This window comes from Hyla sarda, chromosome 1, assembly GCF_029499605.1.
Source record: "Hyla sarda isolate aHylSar1 chromosome 1, aHylSar1.hap1, whole genome shotgun sequence".
Lineage (NCBI taxonomy): Eukaryota > Metazoa > Chordata > Amphibia > Anura > Hylidae > Hyla > Hyla sarda.
Window position 1 is genome coordinate 313,401,225 of NC_079189.1, and position 20,618 is coordinate 313,421,842.

Genomic DNA, 20,618 nt, shown 5'->3' on the forward strand with positions numbered 1-20,618 from the left:
GAGCTAGAAAGTAAAAAAAAAATGTCCTGCTTAATTTACGCAAGTTTTCAGTTTTTACTTGCAGTGGTCAGGTATTTATTAACTGAGACAGTCGCAGCTGCGCAATAAACTGTCGCAACGGCCGTAAAAAATGACTAAATTTACTCCAGCTCCAACATGGAGCAGGAAAAGCTACTGCCGCCCGGGCTCCGACCTACTTTCTCCCTGCTACCCTCACTGCGCTACCGGGACACTGCAGTGATTTACATCCCCCCCCCCTCTCACCTGCCAGCGCCCCACAACTCCCATCTGTCTGCTGTTGCAAGACTACAAGTCCCAGCATGCCCTTACAGTGATGACACGCTGGGAGTTGTAGTCTTGTAGCAGCGGGAGCTGAGCGACGCGGGCCGGAGACAAGGGGGGGGGGGGGGGTAGCAGGGAGGCCGTATGAGGAGCCCGGGCGGCTGCACTGTATTCTCAGGGCTCCTGCCCTGAAAGCCAAAGGCTTTGGCTGTCAGGGCATGCTCGGTGTTGTAGTTTTGCAACATCTGGAGGCACCCTGGTTGGGAAACACTGTTTACGGCCAGTGTTTTCCAACCAGGGTGCCTCCAGATGTTGCAAGACTACAACTCCCAGCATGCCTAGACAGCCTTTGGCTGTCCAGGCATGCTGGGAGTTGTAGTTTTGCAACATCTGGAGGCACCCTGGTTGGGAAACACTGTTTTAGGCCAGTGTTTCCCAACCAGGGTGCCTCCAGATGTTGCAAGACTACAACTCCCAGCATGCCTAGACAGCCTTTGGCTGTCCAGGCATGCTGGGAGTTGTAGTTTTGCAACATCTGGAGGCACCCTGGTTGGGAAACACTGTTTTAGGCCAGTGTTGCCCAACCAGGTTGCCTCCAGATGTTGCAAAACTACAACTCCCAGCATGCCTGGACAGTCAAAGGCTGTCTAGGCATGCTGGGAGTTGTAGTTTTGCAACATCTGGAGGCACCCTGGTTGGGAAACACTGTTTTAGGCCAGTGTTTCCCAACCAGGGTGCCTCCAGATGTTGCAAGACTACAACTCCCAGCATGCCTAGACAGCCTTTGGCTGTCCAGGCATGCTGGGAGTTGTAGTTTTGCAACATCTGGAGGCACCCTGGTTGGGAAACACTGTTTTAGGCCAGTGTTGCCCAACCAGGTTGCCTCCAGATGTTGCAAAACTACAACTCCCAGCATGCCTGGACAGTCAAAGGCTGTCTAGGCATGCTGGGAGTTATAGTTTTGCAACATCTGGAGGCACCCTGGTTGGGAAACACTGTTTTAGGCCAGTGTTTCCCAACCAGGGTGCCTCCAGATGTTGCAAACTACAAGTCCCAGGTTGGAAAACACTGTGCCCGGCCTCCGCCCCACCTTACTGTAAGGGCATGCTGGGAGTTGTAGTCCTGCAGCTGGGGGCAGAGGACAAGCTTGTCACTTGCCCACACATCTCCTGCACCACACAACTACAACTCCCAGCATGTCCTTACTGTAAGGGCATGCTGGCAGTTGTAGTCGTGCGGGGCGGGAGATGTGTGAGCAGGTCATAATAAATGTACTAACCAATTTTTTTTTCTTCTCATTTCAGATCCGTGTATCCTGTGGACTCCTTTGGATTCGGTGGACTACTTCGATGATCAGCGTTTTTCTTTGTTTGATTTTAATAAAATGGTTAATGAGGGCTTGTGGGGGAGTGTTTTTTGTAATAAAAATTTTTTAAAACCTGTTGTGTTTTTTCTTTACTTTACTAGACAGGCTTAGTAGTGGAAGCTGTCTTATAGATGGAGTCCATTACTAAGCTGGGCTTAGCGTTAGCCACAAAAACAGCTAGCGCTAACCCCCTATTATTACCCCGGTACCCAACGCCACAGGGGTGCCGGGAAGAGCCGGTACCAACAGGCCTGGAGCGTCAAAAATGGCGCTCCTGGGCCTAGGCGGTAACAGGCTGGCGTTATTTAGGCTGGGGAGGGCCAGTAACAATGGTCCTCACCCACCCTGGTAACATCAGGCTGTTACTGTTTGGTTGGTATTTGGCTGAGATTGAAAATAGTGGGGACCCTATGCGTTTGTTTCTTTAAATAAATAATTAAATATTTTTAAAAAACACATAGGGTCCCCCCTATTTTTATTCTCAGCCAAATACCAACCAAACAGTAACAGCCTGATGTTACCAGGGTGGGCGAGGACCATTGTTACTGGCCCTCCCCAGCCTAAATAACACCAGCCTGTTACCGCCTAGGCCCAGAAGCACCATTTTTGACGCTCCAGGCCTGTTGGTACCGGCTCTTCCCGGCACCCCTGTGGTGTTGGGTACCGGGGTAATAATTGGGGGTTAGCGCTAGCTGTTTTTGTGGCTAACGCTAAGCCCGGCTTAGTAATGGACTCCGCCTATAAGACAGCTTCCACTACTAAGCCTGTATAGTAAAGTAAAAAAAAAAAAAAAAACACAACAGGTTTTAAAAATTTTTTATTACTAAAAAAGACTCCCCCACAAGCCCTCATTAACCATTTTATTAACATCAAGCAAAGAAAAACGCTGGTCGTCGAAGTAGTCCACCGAATCCGAAGGAGTCCACAGGATACACGGATCTGTAGAAGAAGTAACCAAAAAAAAAAAAAGTGTAAGTACATTTAGGGAGAAAAAAACTGTGTTAAAAAAATGTAATAAACACACACACACACACACTAAACGCCGTTTACCACTATTCTGAGCCATGACTACAATTTAGTTATTGAATTATTTAGATGTGGTGAAAAAGCTAAAAAAAAAACTCAAAAACAAAAGATCCAGAAGGAAACCTAGCAGCCAAACCTATTCAGACAGCAGGAAAAAGGAACAGACTATTTTTTCTACTACATGAAGTAATTTTCCCACTTTTGCCTACGTGTGCCAAATTTATTAATGCCGTGCAACAATTTAGTAAATTTGTCGCACATAGTCAAAAATTAAGTAGAAAAAAACAGGGTAAAAACCAGACTACATAGGAAAAGATTAGTAAATGCCCCTCAAAATATTTTTATTCTGGTTAATAATTGTTACAATCAGAAAGGAACAGATAATGTTATCGCTGCATAATAGACTTTGACTTACACGGCAGCCATGTTAAAGAAACTCAGTGATCATAATAAATCTATGAACTTAGGTTATAGCAGCCAACTGGTAACTCCATATCTCTGGAGAAAAATGAAAACAATAGCAAAATGCATTACCTTATAAAGCCAATTATGACCTGTAATAATGTGCATATTCAACTACTGTTGGGTTCGGGTAGTACATACAAGTTCGAAAAATCATAATATCTTTAGCCAGAATTAGATACAAAATTACAATTACATTTATGCTAATCAATTTAAACAAAGATGTTAAGAAAATACAATAAGGTACCTTCTTGTGAATGGCTTCTTGTTCTATGAGAGTCACTGGGTGGCCTTTGTGTTCTCCAAGGAGGGGGCAGAGTGTACATACACATACTCTGCATGCTTGGCAGAAGAGCTCCACTTGCCTTTCCCTGTGCTCCTGGCACCAGTGCCCCCTTCTTCTCCTCTCTCCCATGTTTATGGCCTCTTCTTTTTCAGCATTGCATACTTGGTGGTTGGCTCTATTCTCGTCAAGCATGTGTGGCCGAAAGTGCTCAGGACAATATGACTCCCCACAAGTCAAGCAGCTCCATTGGGCAATGCATGGGCTGTGAGGTGGGCACAAGTCACACTTTAATCTCTGTTGGGGTTCTCTTGCTTGCCCTTCCCATGGCAATTTGCAAGCAGGGCATGGTCTTTCACAGTTAGGAAGATTCTGCCAGAAACCCTCCAGGCAGCTAAGACAGAAGCGGTGCCCGCAGGACACCATTAACACAGGGGATGGGCATCTACAATCACATATACCACACTGATCAACCGGTTGGCACAAGTCAGAGGTAGCTGTGGACATCATCTGTGGCTCTGTCTTGCAGATCCTACTCTTCTGCAAAATATTACTTTCATGCTGTTCCATTACTGCTCCTCCTGCTTGGTGTTCTGCTCCTTCACCTGGGTCCACAGGTAGCACAGGTCTATTGTATTATAATGGTATACCTTTCAGTACGGTCCTGTTTCCACCATCTGCAGACTCCTTGGCGGTCTTGTAAAACTTACATCTACCTTGTGTTGAAAGCAATGGATTTGTCTTTGTGCTGTTGAGATGAAGGAACAACTGATGTCTGTCAGCAGGAAACGAAACTACATTCTCCTTCACACGTGACGAGAACTTAGCACTAATTTGACCCTTTAATGACCAGACTTGTTTGAACAATATGTGCCATGTTGCATTAAAACAGCTAAGACACATTTATATTCAATGCTGTTTATTGCTATTGTATGCGCATTGTTGTTTGCAGTTTGATTTCTTATTGAAGCATTTTATTGATGTCATCTTTTGTTCCAGTCCTGATTCAGTTCAGTTTTTCCTTCTGCCTGCAACAATTTCTTTTCTGACTACGTATATATATATATATATATATATATATATATATATATATATATATATATATATATATAAACATAATATAATGTTAATGATAAGAGGTCCTAGTAACACATGATCAGATTTAGTTATTAAAATAAATGAATAAAATAATCTCCTCTACTTGGATCGATCATTATTTCTGTGAATTAGACTGTATTAAAAAGAGTGTCTTTAAAGTTGTGGAACTATATTTAATTTCTTTTTATTGTAATATTCTAAATTCCTTTACTTGTTTTCCAAAAAGGTAGCAGACAGTTGTCTGTTAGATATACTATATTACAACGTATTTAACAGGTAAGAGCTTGAAGAAAAATAAATCTCTGTGTTCAATCATTAAACAATGACTTATATAGTAACAGTTCCAGTAAAGGAAATTTCATCCATAATACTACAGATCCCAACAGTTTCTAGTGGACGGCTTTGATTTATGATGGACGCCCTTGGGGTTTCTTTATTTTGATGGTAAAAAGAATACTGCGCCATTCTTGCCATTAAATGTGGCTGAAGTGTCAAACACTGCTTCAAGGAGAGCCTCAAACATCAGTGTGGCCAAAGCTCAACTACAAAGTGGGTTGTGTAGCCTCTTTTATTTAAAAAAACAAAGGCAGGTTTGAGGTCATGGACCCCTCAAAGGCATCTTCTCTCTGTCTGTCTTCGCTGCATATCAGTTGATGTATTATAGGGGTTTTCTGTTTAAGAAAATAAAGGCTATTTGTTGTTTATTAACTCATTAAAGGGGTTATCCACCAACCATAAGGTGATTTTAGTACGTACCTGGCAGACAGTAATGGACATGCTTAGAAAGAATCAGTACTTGTCTTGGGGCTAATGGCCATGTTGTGAGATTACCATAATGCTAAGGCTACCTTTTTTGAAACTGGCTAAAAAATGGAATACCCCTTTAAGGATGCAGCTAATTTTCATTTTTGCCTTTTACTTTTTTTACTCCTTGCCTTTTAAAAATCATTACTCTTAAAATATTTAATCTACAGAGCCATATGAAGGCTTGTTTTTTTGCGGAACTCTCTGCTCCGGCGCACGTGTCCCCGTCCCCTAGGGGGGGGGGGGGGGTGCGCACTGTAGCTTTAAGATTTAAAGGGCCAGTGCACACATTAGTGTAATTCACCTGTGGCGCATTGATAAATTCCTCCACCCTCCTCACTTCCCTGCCAGATCTTTGTTGCCTTGTGCCTGAGAGAAAGCATTCCTGAGAGTTGCCTTACCGTGTATCTGATCCTTTGCTCTGTGACTTGACCTTCCTCCTCTGCCACCTGCCTACTGACCTCCTGCTACGTCCTGACTAGGCTACTTTGCCGCCTGCCTTGACCTTCTTCTATCCTGACTACCAGCTGCCTTATCCCTTCTGTGCCTCGCATCTCCTTAGCCGCCTGTGTGGTCAAGCCGTGCTAGGGGTAGCGACCTGGGTGCCGCCTGCCACAGCAAGTCCATCCCACTTTGCGGCAGGCTCTGGTGAAAAACAGCGGCACCTTAGACTTCGCTCCTTGGTACGGTCTGAGTCATCTGCCACACAGGTCCAGCAGATCCACATCCACCGGAGTTCCTGTCTTCTGAAACGTGAGTGTTACAAAGTATGCTTAAAAACAGTGACGTCGCGACCGGGGTGCGGCCCGGGTGACACCATCCAGATGGGGGTGACACCAGGTACGCCCCCGGTCCTCACTTGTGCTGTCTCTGTACTAGCAGCTCCCCCCCCCCCGTCATCACTTGCACTGTCTCTGTAATAGCACCCCCCCTCCGTCCTCACTTGCGCTGTCTCACTTGCGCTGTCTCCGTACTAGTAGCACCATCCCCCCCCCCCCTCGTCACCTGCACAGTGAACCGGCCTGCCCCCCCACGTCTTCTGTTGCGCCGGCCCGACGTCCCTCTGCAGTGACGTCACACGCAGAGCGCCCGGAGAGAAGGAGCGCTGCGCTGGATGGGTGAGTGAGTGTGTGTCTGTCTCACTCTATCTCTGTTTGTGTGTCTCTGTCTGTGTGTGACTGTGTGTGTGTGTGTGTGTGTGTGACTGTGTGACTCTGTGTGTGTGTGACTGTGTGTGTGTGTGACTGTGTGTGACTCTGTGTGTGTGTGACTGTGTGTGAATGTGTGTGTGACTCTCTGTCTGTGTGTGTGACTGTGTGTGACTCTATGTGTGTGCGTGTGTGACTGTGTGTGTGTGCGTGACTCTGTGTGTGTGACTGTGTGTGTGTGACTCTCTGTCTGTCTGTGTGTCTTTCTGTCTGTAAGTGTGTGTCTCTGTGTGTGTGTTTGTGTGTGTGTGTCTTTCTGTCGCTATCTCTGTCTGTGTGTGGCTCTCTGTCTATGTGTGACTCTCTGTGTGTGTGACTGTGTGTGATTCTGTGTGTGTGTGTGTTACGCCGAGCGCTCCGGGTCCCCGCTCCTCCCCGAAGCGCTCGCTACACTCTCCTCACTGCAGCGCTCCGGTCAGATCCAATGACCCGGGGCGCTGCGATACCGCCTCCAGCCGGGATGCGATTCGCGATGCGGGTAGCGCCCGCTCGCGATGCGCACCCCGGCTCCCGTACCTGACTCGCTCTCCGTCGGTCCTGTCCCGGCGCGCGCGGCCCCGCTCCTTAGGGCGCGCGCGCGCCGGGTCTTTGCGATTTAAAGGGCCACTGCGCCGCTGATTGGCGCAGTGGTTCCAATTAGTCTGATCACCTGTGCACTTCCCTATATCACCTCACTTCCCCTGCACTTCCTTGCCGGATCTTGTTGCCATCGTGCCAGTGAAAGCGTTTCCTTGTGTGTTCCTAGCCTGTGTTCCAGACCTCCTGCCGTTGCCCCTGACTACGATCCTTGCTGCCTGCCCCGACCTTCTGCTACGTCCGACCTTGCTTCTGTCTACTCCCTTGTACCGCGCCTATCTTCAGCAGCCAGAGAGGTGAGCCGTTGCTAGTGGATACGACCTGGTCACTACCGCCGCAGCAAGACCATCCCGCTTTGCGGCGGGCTCTGGTGAAAACCAGTAGTGACTTAGAACCGATCCACTAGCACGGTCCACGCCAATCCCTCTCCGGCACAGAGGATCCACTACCTGCCAGCCGGCATCGTGACAGTGTGTTACGCCGAGCGCTCCGGGTCCCCGCTCCTCCCCGGAGCGCTCGCAGCGTTCTCTCATTCGTGCGCTGCGATATTACTCCCAGCCGGGATGCGATTCGCGATGCGGGACGCGCCCGCTCGCGATACGCATCTCGGCTCCCGTACCTTACCCGTTCCCCGTCTGTGTTGTCCCGGCGCGCGCGGCCCCGCTCCTTAGGGCGCGCGCACGCCGGGTCTCTGCCATTTAAAGGGCCGCTGCGCCACTGATTGGCGCAGCAGGCCTAATCAGTATTCTCACCTGTGCACTCCCTACTTATATCTCACTTCCCCTGCACTCCCTCGCCGGATCTTGTTGCCATTGTGCCAGTGAAAGCGTTCCCTTGTGTGTTCCTAGCCTGTGTTCCAGACCTCCTGCCGTTGCCCCTGACTACGATCCTTGCTGCCTGCCCTGACCTTCTGCTACGTCCGACCTTGCTCTTGTCTTCTCCCTTGTACCGCGCCTATCTTCAGCAGTCAGAGAGGTTGAGCCGTTGCTGGTGGATACGACCTGGTTGCTACCGCCGCTGCAAGACCATCCTGCTTTGCGGCGGGCTCTGGTGAATACCAGTAGCAACTTAGAACCGGTCCACCAGCACGGTCCACGCCAATCCCTCTCTGGCACAGAGGATCCACCTCCAGCCAGCCGAATCGTGACAGTAGATCCGGCCATGGATCCCGCTGAAGTCCCACTGCCAGTTGTCACCGACCTCACCACGGTGGTCGCCCAGCAGTCGCAACAGCTAGCGCAACAAGGTCACCAGCTGTCTCAACTGACCGTGATGCTACAGCAGCTATTACCACAGCTCCAGCAACAATCTCCTCCGCCAGCTCCTGCACCTCCTCCGCAGCGAGTGGCCGCTTCCGGCTTACGATTATCCTTGCCGGATAAATTTGATGGGGACTCTAAGTTTTGCCGTGGCTTTCTTTCGCAATGTTCCCTGCACTTGGAGATGATGTCGGACCAGTTTCCAACTGAAAGGTCTAAGGTGGCTTTCGTAGTCAGCCTTCTGTCTGGGAAAGCTCTGTCATGGGCCACACCGCTCTGGGACCGCAATGACCCCGTCACTGCCTCTGTACACTCCTTCTTCACGGAGATCCGAAGTGTCTTTGAGGAACCTGCCCGAGCCTCTTCTGCTGAGACTGCCCTGCTGAACCTGGTTCAGGGTAATTCTTCTGTTGGCGAGTACGCCATCCAATTCCGTACTCTTGCCTCCGAATTATCCTGGAATAATGAGGCCCTCTGCGCGACCTTTAAAAAAGGCCTATCCAGCAACATTAAAGATGTGCTGGCCGCACGAGAAATTCCTGCTAACCTGCATGAACTTATTCATCTTGCCACCCGCATTGACATGCGTTTTTCCGAAAGGCGTCAGGAGCTCCGCCAGGATATGGACTTTGTTCGCACGAGGCGGTTTCTCTCCCCGGCTCCTCTCTCCTCTGGTCCTCTGCAATCCGTTCCTGTGCCTCCCGCCGTGGAGGCTATGCAAGTTGACCGGTCTCGCTTGACACCTCAAGAGAGGACACGACGCCGCATGGAGAACCTTTGCCTGTACTGTGCCGGTACCGAACACTTCTTGAAGTATTGTCCTATCCGTCCTCCCCGCCTGGAAAGACGTATGCTGACTCCGCACAAAGATGAGACAGTTCTTGATGTCTACTCTGCTTCTCCACGCCTTACTGTGCCTGTGCGGATATCTTCCTCTACCTTCTCCTTCTCTGCTACGGCCTTCTTGGATTCCGGATCTGCAGGAAATTTTATTTTGGCCTCTCTCATCAACAGGTTCAACATCCCGGTGACCAGTCTCGCCAGACCCCTCTACATCAATTCTGTTAACAATGAAAGATTGGACTGTATCGTGCGTTACCGCACGGAACCTATCCTAATGTGCATCGGACCTCATCACGAAAAAATTGATTTTTTGGTCCTCTCCAACTGCACTTCTGAAATTCTTCTTGGATTACCGTGGCTTCAACGCCATTCCCCAACCCTTGATTGGTCCACAGGAGAAATCAAGAACTGGGGTACTTCTTGTCTCAAGGACTGTCTTAAATCGGTGCCCAGTACTCCTTGCCGTGACCCTGTGGTTCCCCCTGTATCCGGTCTTCCTAAGGCTTATATGGACTATTCTGACGTTTTCTGCAAAAAGCAAGCTGAGACTTTGCCTCCTCACAGGCCTTATGACTGTCCTATTGACCTCCTCCCGGGTACTACCCCACCCCGGGGCAGAATCTATCCTCTGTCTGCTCCAGAGACTCTTGCCATGTCGGAGTACATCCAGGAGAATTTAAAAAAGGGGTTTATCCGCAAGTCCTCCTCTCCTGCCGGAGCTGGATTTTTTTTTGTGTCCAAAAAAGATGGCTCCCTACGTCCTTGTATTGATTACCGCGGACTTAATAAAATCACGGTAAAAAACCGCTACCCCTTACCTCTTATCTCGGAACTCTTTGATCGCTTACAAGGTGCCCACATCTTTACCAAACTGGACTTAAGAGGTGCTTATAATCTCATCCGCATCAGGGAGGGGGACGAATGGAAGACCGCATTTAACACCAGAGATGGACACTTTGAGTATCTGGTCATGCCCTTTGGCCTATGCAACGCCCCTGCCGTCTTCCAAGACTTTGTTAATGAAATTTTTCGTGATCTCCTATATTCCTGTGTTGTGGTTTATCTGGACGATATTCTGATTTTTTCTGGCAACTTAGAAGAACACCGCCAGCATGTCCGCATGGTTCTTCAGAGACTTCGTGACAATCAACTTTATGCCAAAATGGAGAAATGTCTCTTTGAATGTCAATCTCTTCCTTTCCTAGGATACTTGGTCTCTGGCCAGGGACTACAAATGGACCCAGATAAACTCTCTGCCGTCTTAGATTGGCCACGCCCCTCCGGACTCCGTGCTATCCAACGTTTTTTGGGGTTCGCCAATTATTACAGACAGTTTATTCCACACTTTTCCACTATTGTGGCTCCTATCGTGGCTTTAACCAAGAAAAATGCCAATCCCAAGTCTTGGTCCCCCCAAGCGGAAGACGCATTTAAACATCTCAAGTCTGCCTTTTCTTCCGCTCCCGTGCTCTCCAGACCTGACCCATCTAAACCCTTCCTATTGGAGGTAGATGCCTCCTCAGTGGGAGCTGGAGCTGTCCTTCTACAAAAAAATTCTTCCGGGCATGCTGTGACTTGTGGTTTTTTTTCTAGGACCTTCTCCCCAGCGGAGAGAAACTATTCCATCGGGGATCGAGAACTACTGGCCATTAAATTGGCGCTTGAGGAATGGAGGCACCTGCTGGAGGGATCAAAATTTCCAGTTATCATATACACTGATCACAAGAATCTCTCCTACCTCCAGTCTGCCCAACGACTGAACCCTCGCCAGGCTAGGTGGTCGTTGTTCTTTGCCCGTTTTAACTTTGAAATCCATTTTCGCCCTGCTGACAAGAACATTAGGGCCGATGCCCTCTCTCGTTCTTCTGATGCCTCTGAAGTAGAGGTCTCTCCGCAACACATCATTCCTCCGGACTGTCTGATCTCCACTTCTCCAGCTTCCATCAGGCAAACTCCTCCAGGGAAGACCTTCGTTTCTCCACGCCAGCGTCTCGGGATTCTCAAATGGGGACACTCCTCCCACCTCGCAGGCCATGTGGGCATCAAAAAATCCTTGCAACTCATCTCTCGATTTTATTGGTGCCGACTCTGGAGACTGATGTTATTGATTTCGTGCGGGCCTGTACTGTCTGTGCCCGGGATAAGACTCCTCGCCAGAAGCCTGTTGGTCTCCTTCATCCTCTGCCTGTTCCTGAACAGCCTTGGTCACAGATTGGTATGGACTTTATTACGGACTTGCCCTCATCCCGTGGCAACACAGTTGTTTGGGTGGTCGTTGATCGATTTTCCAAGATGGCACATTTTATTCCTCTTCCTGGTCTTCCTTCAGCGCCTCAGTTGGCAAAGCAATTTTTTATACACATTTTTCGCCTTCACGGTTTGCCCACGCATATCGTCTCAGATAGAGGCGTCCAATTCGTGTCTAAATTCTGGAGGGCCCTCTGTAAACAGCTCAAGATCAAATTAAACTTCTCTTCTTCTTATCATCCCCAATCCAATGGGCAAGTAGAAGGAGTTAATCAGGTCCTGGGTGACTATTTACGGCATTTTGTTTCCTCCCGCCAGGATGACTGGGCAGATCTTCTACCATGGGCCGAATTCTCATACAACTTCAGAGTCTCCGAATCTTCTGCTAAATCCCCATTTTTCGTGGTGTACGGCCGTCACCCTCTTCCTCCCCTCCCTACTCCCTTGCCCTCTGGTTTGCCCGCTGTGGATGAAGTGACTCGTGATCTTTCCACCATATGGAAAGAGACCCAAAATTCTCTTTTACAGGCTTCATCCCGGATGAAAAGATTTGCTGATAAAAAAAGAAGAACTCCCCCCATTTTTGCTCCCGGAGACAAGGTAAATATGTCCGCTTTCGTGTCCCCAGTTACAAACTGGGACCACGCTATCTTGGTCCTTTCAAAATCAAGTGCCAGATCAACCCTGTCTCTTACAAACTCCTTCTTCCTCCTTCTCTCCATATTCCCAATGCCTTCCATGTCTCTCTCCTTAAACCACTCATCCTTAACCGCTTCTCTCCCAAAGTTGTTTCTCCCACTCCAGTTTCCGGATCTTCTGACGTCTTTTCTGTGAAGGAGATTCTAGCATCCAAAACGGTCAGAGGTAAAAGATTCTTCTTGGTCGACTGGGAGAATTGCGGCCCTGAGGAGAGATCCTGGGAACCTGAGGACAACATCCTGGACAAAAGTCTTATCCTCAGGTTCTCAGGCTCCAAAAAGAGGGGGAGACCCAAGGGGGGGGGTACCGTTACGCCGAGCGCTCTGGGCCCCCGCTCCTCCCGGAGCTCCAGCGTTCTCTCATTCGCAGCGCCCCGGTCAGACCTGCTGACCGGGTGCGCTGCGATATTACTCCCAGCCGGGATGCGATTCGCGATGCGGGACGCGCCCGCTCGCGATACGCATCTCGGCTCCCGTACCTTACCCGTTCCCCGTCTGTGTTGTCCCGGCGCGCGCGGCCCCGCTCCTTAGGGCGCGCGCGTGCCGGGTCTCTGCCATTTAAAGGCCCGCTGCGCCACTGATTGGCGCAGCAGGCCTAATCAGTATTCTCACCTGTGCACTCCCTACTTATATCTCACTTCCCCTGCACTCCCTCGCCGGATCTTGTTGCCATTGTGCCAGTGAAAGCGTTCCCTTGTGTGTTCCTAGCCTGTGTTCCAGACCTCCTGCCGTTGCCCCTGACTACGATCCTTGCTGCCTGCCCTGACCTTCTGCTACGTCCGACCTTGCTCTTGTCTTCTCCCTTGTACCGCGCCTATCTTCAGCAGTCAGAGAGGTTGAGCCGTTGCTGGTGGATACGACCTGGTTGCTACCGCCGCTGCAAGACCATCCCGCTTTGCGGCGGGCTCTGGTGAATACCAGTAGCAACTTAGAACCGGTCCACCAGCACAGTCCACGCCAATCCCTCTCTGGCACAGAGGATCCACCTCCAGCCAGCCGAATCGTGACAGTGTGACTGTGTGTGACTCTGTCTGTGTGTGACTCTCTGTGTGTGTGACTGCGTGTGACTGTGTGTGTGTGACTGTGTGTGACTCTGTCTGTGTGTGACTCTCTGTGTGTGTGACTGCGTGTGACTGTGTGTGTGTGACTGTGTGTGACTCTGTCTGTGTGTGACTCTCTGTGTGTGTGACTGCGTGTGACTGTGTGTGTGTGACTGTGTGTGACTCTGTCTGTGTGTGTGTGTCTGTCTGTGTGTATGTGTCTCTCTGACTGTGTGTGTGTGTGTCTCTCTCTCTCTGTCTATCTGTGTGTGTTTTTTGTGTGAGGGGGGAGGGGGGGGATTTGAACCAGCGATCTAATGTGGGGAGACTTTGACCTATTGTGGTGAACATGCAAGGGAACCTGCGGCTTAATGGGGGGAAACTACTACCAAATGTGGGGAATCTATGCTACCTAATGTGGGGAAACTGCTACCTAATGTTGGAAAACTGCTACCTAATGTGCGAAAGCTGCTACATAATGTGGGAAAACTCCTACCTAATGTGGGGAATCTGTGCTACCTAATGTGGGGAAACTGCTACCTAATGTGTGGAATCTGTGATACCTAATGTGGGGAATCTGTTCTACCTAATGTGTGGAATCTGTGCTACCTAATGTGGGGAATCTGTGCTACCTAATGTGGGGAAATTACTACCTAATGTGGGGTAACTTGTACCAAATGTGGGGAATCTATGCTACCTAATGTGGGGAAACTGCTACCTACCTAATGTGGGGGAACTGCTACCTACCTTAAGTGGGGGAACTGCTGCCTACCTAATGCTCCCCCCTGGCAGTAGTACCCTCATCATCCACCAGCAAACACCCCCAGCAGCAGCACCTCCATCAGCAGATCCTGATGGTGGATGATGGGGGTGCTCTTGCCAGGGGGATGATCCTGCCGATGGATGATGGGGGTGATACTGCCAGGGGAGATGGCCAGTAGCACCCTCATCATCCTCCAGCAACACCCCCCCCCCAGTACTAGCACCCCCATCATCCATTAGCAACACCACCAGATTTATATTCAGAGGGTACAGTATGTGGCAGATTTATATTCAGAGGGTACAGTATGTGGCAGATTTATATTCAGAGGGTACAGCATGTGTTGGTATTATATTTAGAATGTACAGATGTGTGGTAGTATTATATTCAGTGGGTACGGTGTATGAAAGGTTTATAATCAAAGAGTGTAGTGTATAGTAGTATTATATTTAGAGGATACATTGTCTGGTAGGTTTATAATAATAATTGTTTTCATATAGAGGATGAGAATGCACTGACATAGTGAGGAGTCATCTGGGCGTCACATTCTACAGACAGAAGTTTTAGCTGGACCAGGCGGTATTTACCATCTGAATTAGATAAGGAAAGACTATAGAGAAGATGTCACCTGTAGTCACTGATATCATTGTACATTCTCCTCACTATGTCCTATCAGAGCTGTAGTCACTTGTCAGTTCTACAGTTATGATGAGTGAAACTACAACTCCCAGCATAACCTCACCACTGCATAAAGGGGTACTCTACTGGAAAACATTTTTTTCAATCAACTGGTGCTACAAAGTTAAACAGATTTATAAATGACTTCTACTTAAAAATCTTAATCCTTCCAGTACTTATTAGCTGCTGTATAAGTGATTCACAGGAAGTTCTTTTCTTTTTTAATTTATTTTCTGTCTGACCACAGTGCTCTGTGCTGACACTCTTTTTATTAGAAAAATACAAAACTTATCAAATACAAAACACAAAGCAAGCTTAACCAGCTATAACATAAATAAGAAATACTCTAGAACCAAAAACAAAACCTCATAAACAAAACCCTGCCTAACCGGCCAGCCCAGCTTTACTAAGATACTAAAATACTAAGATATTAAAATATGCCCAAAATATCTAAATCAAACACTCACACGCTTACCGAAAATGAACATAAGAAAAATAAATAAATAAATAAAATAGCACAACTTGGCTTGTCAAAATATAAACATAAAAGTTATCATTACCCGACTATAACTCAAAACCATCCATACTTGGGAACACGCAACAAGAAAACTAAACAGAAACCTCAAAAAAAAAAAAAAATTATTGTTTTTTTACTTTTTTTTTATATATATTTTTTTTACTTATTTTTTTACATTATTTATATTTTTTTTTATCTTTTTATATATATATATATATATATATATATATATATATATACATATATATATATATATATATATATACACACACACACACACACATTTTTTTATAAACAAAAAAAACAAAAAATAAAAAATAGCAATAATAATAAGAATAATAATAATCAAAATAATCATATCACACATACATTCACTTACAAAATGTCCAAATTAACTGGATCCTCTATCCGGGACTAATGAAAATACCAAAGAAAACATAAAACAGACCAAATAACTGAAATAAACAAAATAAATCACATATCAACACAACAACTGGTCCGGCTACCATAACGCTATAACATATATGAAACAATATGAAACAATATAGATATAACAATATAGATATAACACAATATACGTACAAAATTACTAAATATACTATATAAATAAAATATAATATAAACAAAATATATGCACTACAGAAAACACCTACAAGATCAATAGAAAACCCTAGGAAAAACCCTACACTAAAACTGTACCCTCACCCATACCACCCCTCCTGTACATGGGTCAGAGTCCATACCGTTCTTACAGTTCACAAAGTTCAGTCCTTAACTGACCCATGTCAGGTCCCCCAAAGAGGAACACCACCACCCACAAGCACACCCTCCCCACCTAGCACTCCTCCCAACCAACTTATACACAAACTTATACACACTGAACCACAAACCACTTTAGGCCCAAGTTTGGTCGCCTGTAAGCCCTTCATACCATATCAGCTTAAAAACAAAACAAAAAGCTAGCGTGCACATGCATCAGCCCACCACCAGGGAGAAGGATGGCAGACTTGATACATTCAAAATAATTTTACACTCTTTCCCTAACTCCCCCTACAATTCTCCCTAATCCTATCCCTCCATTCAAACTAACCCTGTTCTCATCCTATCTCTATCCCTATAACACTGTCCCTAACCAAAATAAAGGTACTCTACCTAAAAGGTCTAGTACCTAGGGCACATCAAAAGAAAACCCTCTCCATAGGAGAGAAGCCCTACTGGTACCAAGACTGCCATACTCCAAAGACCTGATCTTCCCGAGGTCACCAGTGATGTTCCTACAGACCTCCACCTCGGAGAGGATTTTCTGTTGGGTCGACACTAAACACCGTGCATTCCACGTGTAGTACCTAACCACTAAACTAACTAAGAATAAAGTGCCCCGATCTCGGCCACCCAGGTTCCTGAATGCCCCATAAGCCCACTCCTGATAGGTAAGGCCGGCAAGTTGACTCCAGCCGATGGAAGCGCCCACCCTGTTGTAAACCCCTATATTAAAGGGACAATGAAGCAGGAAATGGTCCATGCTTTCCAGCGTGTCCCTGCACTCTTCTCGGGGACATCCCCGGTCATCAGAGTTCCTACACTTCAAATTGTCCCTCACATATAGCTTCCCCTGAAAGCAGCGCCAGGCCAAGTCCCAAAACTTCTGGGGGATCCTTTTCATGTTTAAAAGGTACAACCCCACCCTCAGATCCCGACCTGAGCAGTCCCTGAGCGCCAGAGGCTTCTGGAAGTGGGTCAACAGAACCCGTTTGTCAAGGAACTGCCTTGACTGGGTCCTGATCTCCCACACTCCCAGACCCCACCGACGTATCACCTTCAGAGTCGGGGTAGCGTAAGCCGGAAGATGCCCATGGGGCGTACGGAGGTCCTTCACTTGCCCTCCTGTCTCCCATTCCTGGAAGAAAGGCCGAAACCATTCCCTGCAGGAGAGTACCCACGGAGAAGCCCTCTCTGACCAGAGGTTTGAGATGTTAGCTTTCAAGAAGGTGTTGGTTAAGAACACCACAGGGTTTACCATAGATAAACCCCCTAGTCTCCTCGTGCGGTATGTAACCTCCCTCTTGACTAGGTTCATCCTGTTTCCCCATAACAGTTGGAAAAACAGGCTGTAGATCCTAGTGTGGTAAGCCTCTGGCAAGATACATACGCTGCCCAGATAGATAAACAAGGGGAGCAGGTACGATTTGATCAGGTGTACCCTTTCCCTGAGGGTCATAGACCAACTCTTCCATTGGTCCACCTTCTGAGCGGCATCCTGGAGCTTACCATCCCAGTTTTTGGTGGGATAATCATCCTTGCCGAATATGATGCCCAAAACTTTTGCTCACTCTTGGGGCCCTGGAAGGGTGTCCGGGAGCTCAAACGTGGGATCTCCCCCTCCCAGCCAGAGACTCTCACACTTATCCCGGTTGATCTTAGACCCGGATGCCTCCGAGTAGCGGTCCACTTCCGACATCACCACATCGACCTCCTCTCGCGAGGACACGAAAATGGTGACATCGTCAGCGTACGCCACCACTCTCTGGGCGACATCCAGCTCCGCCAGACTCTTTCCGACTCCCGCCAACGGCCCACAATCTACCCTCCGGACGAAGGGATCGATTGCGAACACATATAAAAGCGGGCTCAAAGGACAACCCTGACGGACTCCGGACCCCACCTCAAAAGAGCGGCCAGACCAACCGTTCACCAGTGGGAAACTCTCTGCCCCAGCATACAAGATCTTAAGCCAATTAACAAAAGGACTCGTTAGGACGGACCAGAGGTACTCGTGGTTCACACGATCAAACGCTTTGGCCAGATCCAGGGACAACAAGTACCCCTTCCAGAAACCCGCACTACTCCGCTCCACTGCCTCCCTAACACTAAGGACCGCACTTAAGGTGCTTCGGCCTGGAACAGAGCAGTGCTGGGCCCGCGAAAGGAGCCGGGGTGCAAACTTCACCAGCCGATTAAACAGTATCTTAGCCAGAAGCTTCCTGTCCGTATTGAGAAGAGCTATGGGCCTCCAATTCTCAATACGGCTGGGATCTTTACCCTTTGACAAAAGAATCAGGGCTGACCTCCTCAATGACTTCGGCAGAGTGCCCGAGGAGAGACACTCATTGAATACCTCAGTCAAGAGGGGAGCTAAAGACTCCTTAAAGGTCCTGTACCACTCGGATTTTAAGCCATCCAGACCTGGCGACTTCTTAGGGGCAAGCCCCTCGATCGCCAGTCTCACTTCCTCTTCCCTGATTTCTTCTGCCAAAACATCAAGAGAGGGGTCTACCCCTGGCTCAGGAATGGTTTCAGTCAGGAAAACCGACATCTTGTCTCGATCTAGATCCTTCCTCCCCAAGAGGCGCGAGTAGAAGGATCTGACGACCTCCAAGATCCCTGATCTGGACCGATTCAGAGATCCTGTACTATCAATCAGTCCTGAAATGACTTTACTACTCACTGACATCTTACAGTTTCTGTAAGGGTCGGGCGAGCGGTACCTCCCGTAATCCCTCTCAAAAACCAAAGATGCGTGCCTATCATACTGACACCCCATCAGCAAGGATTTCACTCTGGAGATATCCTCTCGGCTACCTCCAGTCGAGACGAGAAGCTCGAGTTTCCTTCTCAGTCCCTGATACAGGCGATACCTGCTCAGGGACCTGAGGCTCGAGAGCTGGTGGAAGAACCCCGCAACCCGCTTCTTGAATATCTCCCACCACTCTGACTTACTACTACATAGGCCCAGTAAAGGTACCTGACTCTGAAGAAAATCCTCAAAGGACTGTCTTACCTCCACTTCCTCCAGGAGGGACGAATTCAGCTTCCAGTAACCTTTACCCATCCGGGGGGTCTCTGAAACATTCAGGGAAAACAAAATCATACAGTGATCGGAGAACTCCACCTCAACCACGGACACTGCGGAAGAGACGGCTTCCTCCTTTAAATAAAACCTATCTATTCTAGACCTGCGACTACCTTGATGATAGGTGAAACCCGCGTGGCCCGAGGGGTTCCGGATGTGGGCATCCTCTAGGCGAGCTTCTCTAGCTATGCTAATCAGTGCCACACTATCACAAGTCAGCGGACCATTGGAGCCTCTCCTATCTTGGGACCTCGTGACATTATTGAAGTCCCCTCCAAAGATCACCTGCCGATTCGTAAAAAGAAAGGGCTTAATCCTCATAAAGAGATCTTTACGGCCCCGCTTAGTTTGCGGGGCATAGATGTTAATGAGCCGGAGCTCCTGCCCCTTCATGAGGACATCTAGGATCAGGCACCTCCCCATTTCTAATTCAATAACCCGTCGGCATTCAACAGGAGCGGTAAAAAGGACCGCCACCCCACTATACGGCTCAGCCGCAAGAGACCAGTGGGAGGGACCGCGCCTCCACTCTCTCCTGGCTTTTACCAGGGAGGCTAGATCTGACAACCTGGTCTCCTGTAAAAAGAAAATGTCGGCTTCAACGCGGCCGAGAAAATCAAAGGCTGCAAATCTAGCCGTATCAGATTTTATGCTGGCACAATTAATAGATGCCAGCGTCAATGGGGTGAGTGCCGCCATACAGGGTGATTGAGTTAGACGGCCTTCTATCCCTTACACCTTCTTCCTCTCCTTTCCCCCACCCCCATCTGAGTCAGAGGAAGACCCCTTACCCCTTTTAAGGCTGTGGGATAAATCCATCCCAGGATCTTTACCTTTGGAATCCAGAGTTGCCTTTCCCCTTGAGGAACCCACCTCAGGGGTGGAAGGCTCGGCGCCCCCTTGAGGCTGCAGCACTTCCCGCCCCTCTTCCTCCCCCTCAAGAGGAGGAGGCGAGATAGTATCCCCGAGGGCCTCATACCGATTCGAGAGGACGATCAGAGGGTCGGAGACTGGGATGTTCCTTTTCAGGTCTGGGGCTGTAACAGAAGAGAGGAACAGAACCTCCTTACTTTTTCCCCTTTTCCTCCTCCTCTTCTTTTTACGGTCACCATTTAGTTTCTGCCCTTCCTCCTCCTCCTCATCCACTGTTTCGTATTGGGAAGAACTGGAGGAGAGGGCAATCTCATCCTCCTCTCTGCGAATTCTCCCGACCTCCTCATCCAACTCAGTCTCACCCAAAACCTCAGATTGCTGACCAACTGAGCCCGTGCCTGGAGAGGGACCCAGAGCTACCCCTGGCACCTGGGAAATCTCCTGGACCCTCTCCAACCTGCGCTTCTCCTCTCGCCTCAGCTTAGAGGGGGTCTTGTGCTTCTCCCTCACTGGTTTTGGTGCCCCTTCTCCATGGCTGGTCCCCTCCCCCACTGAGGCAACCGACAGGCTCTCCCCAGCAGGAGTGGTCGCAGCATAGGAAAAGGAGCGCGGACACCGGCTGAAAGGGTGACCTAAGTCACCACACAAGTTACACCTAATCTGCCCACAGGTGGCTGCCAGGTGACCCACCCCACAGCAGAGGGCGCATATCTGCTGAGTGCAGTTTGCACTAAAATGGTTGGGGTCA

General features: G+C 48.6%; 1 protein-coding gene across 1 annotated transcript in view; it reads right to left on the reverse strand.

The window, feature by feature from the left end:
• Positions 1-4,155, reverse strand: part of TRIM14 (tripartite motif containing 14) — a 73,743-nt gene extending 69,588 nt beyond the window's left edge. Inside the window, exon 1 of the mRNA XM_056552096.1 lies at positions 3,384-4,155. Within this exon, the coding sequence (XP_056408071.1) occupies positions 3,384-3,989 (606 nt within the window). The 5' untranslated portion in view covers positions 3,990-4,155. The remainder of the gene's footprint in view (positions 1-3,383) is intronic.
• Between the last annotated feature and the right edge of the window lie 16,463 nt (positions 4,156-20,618).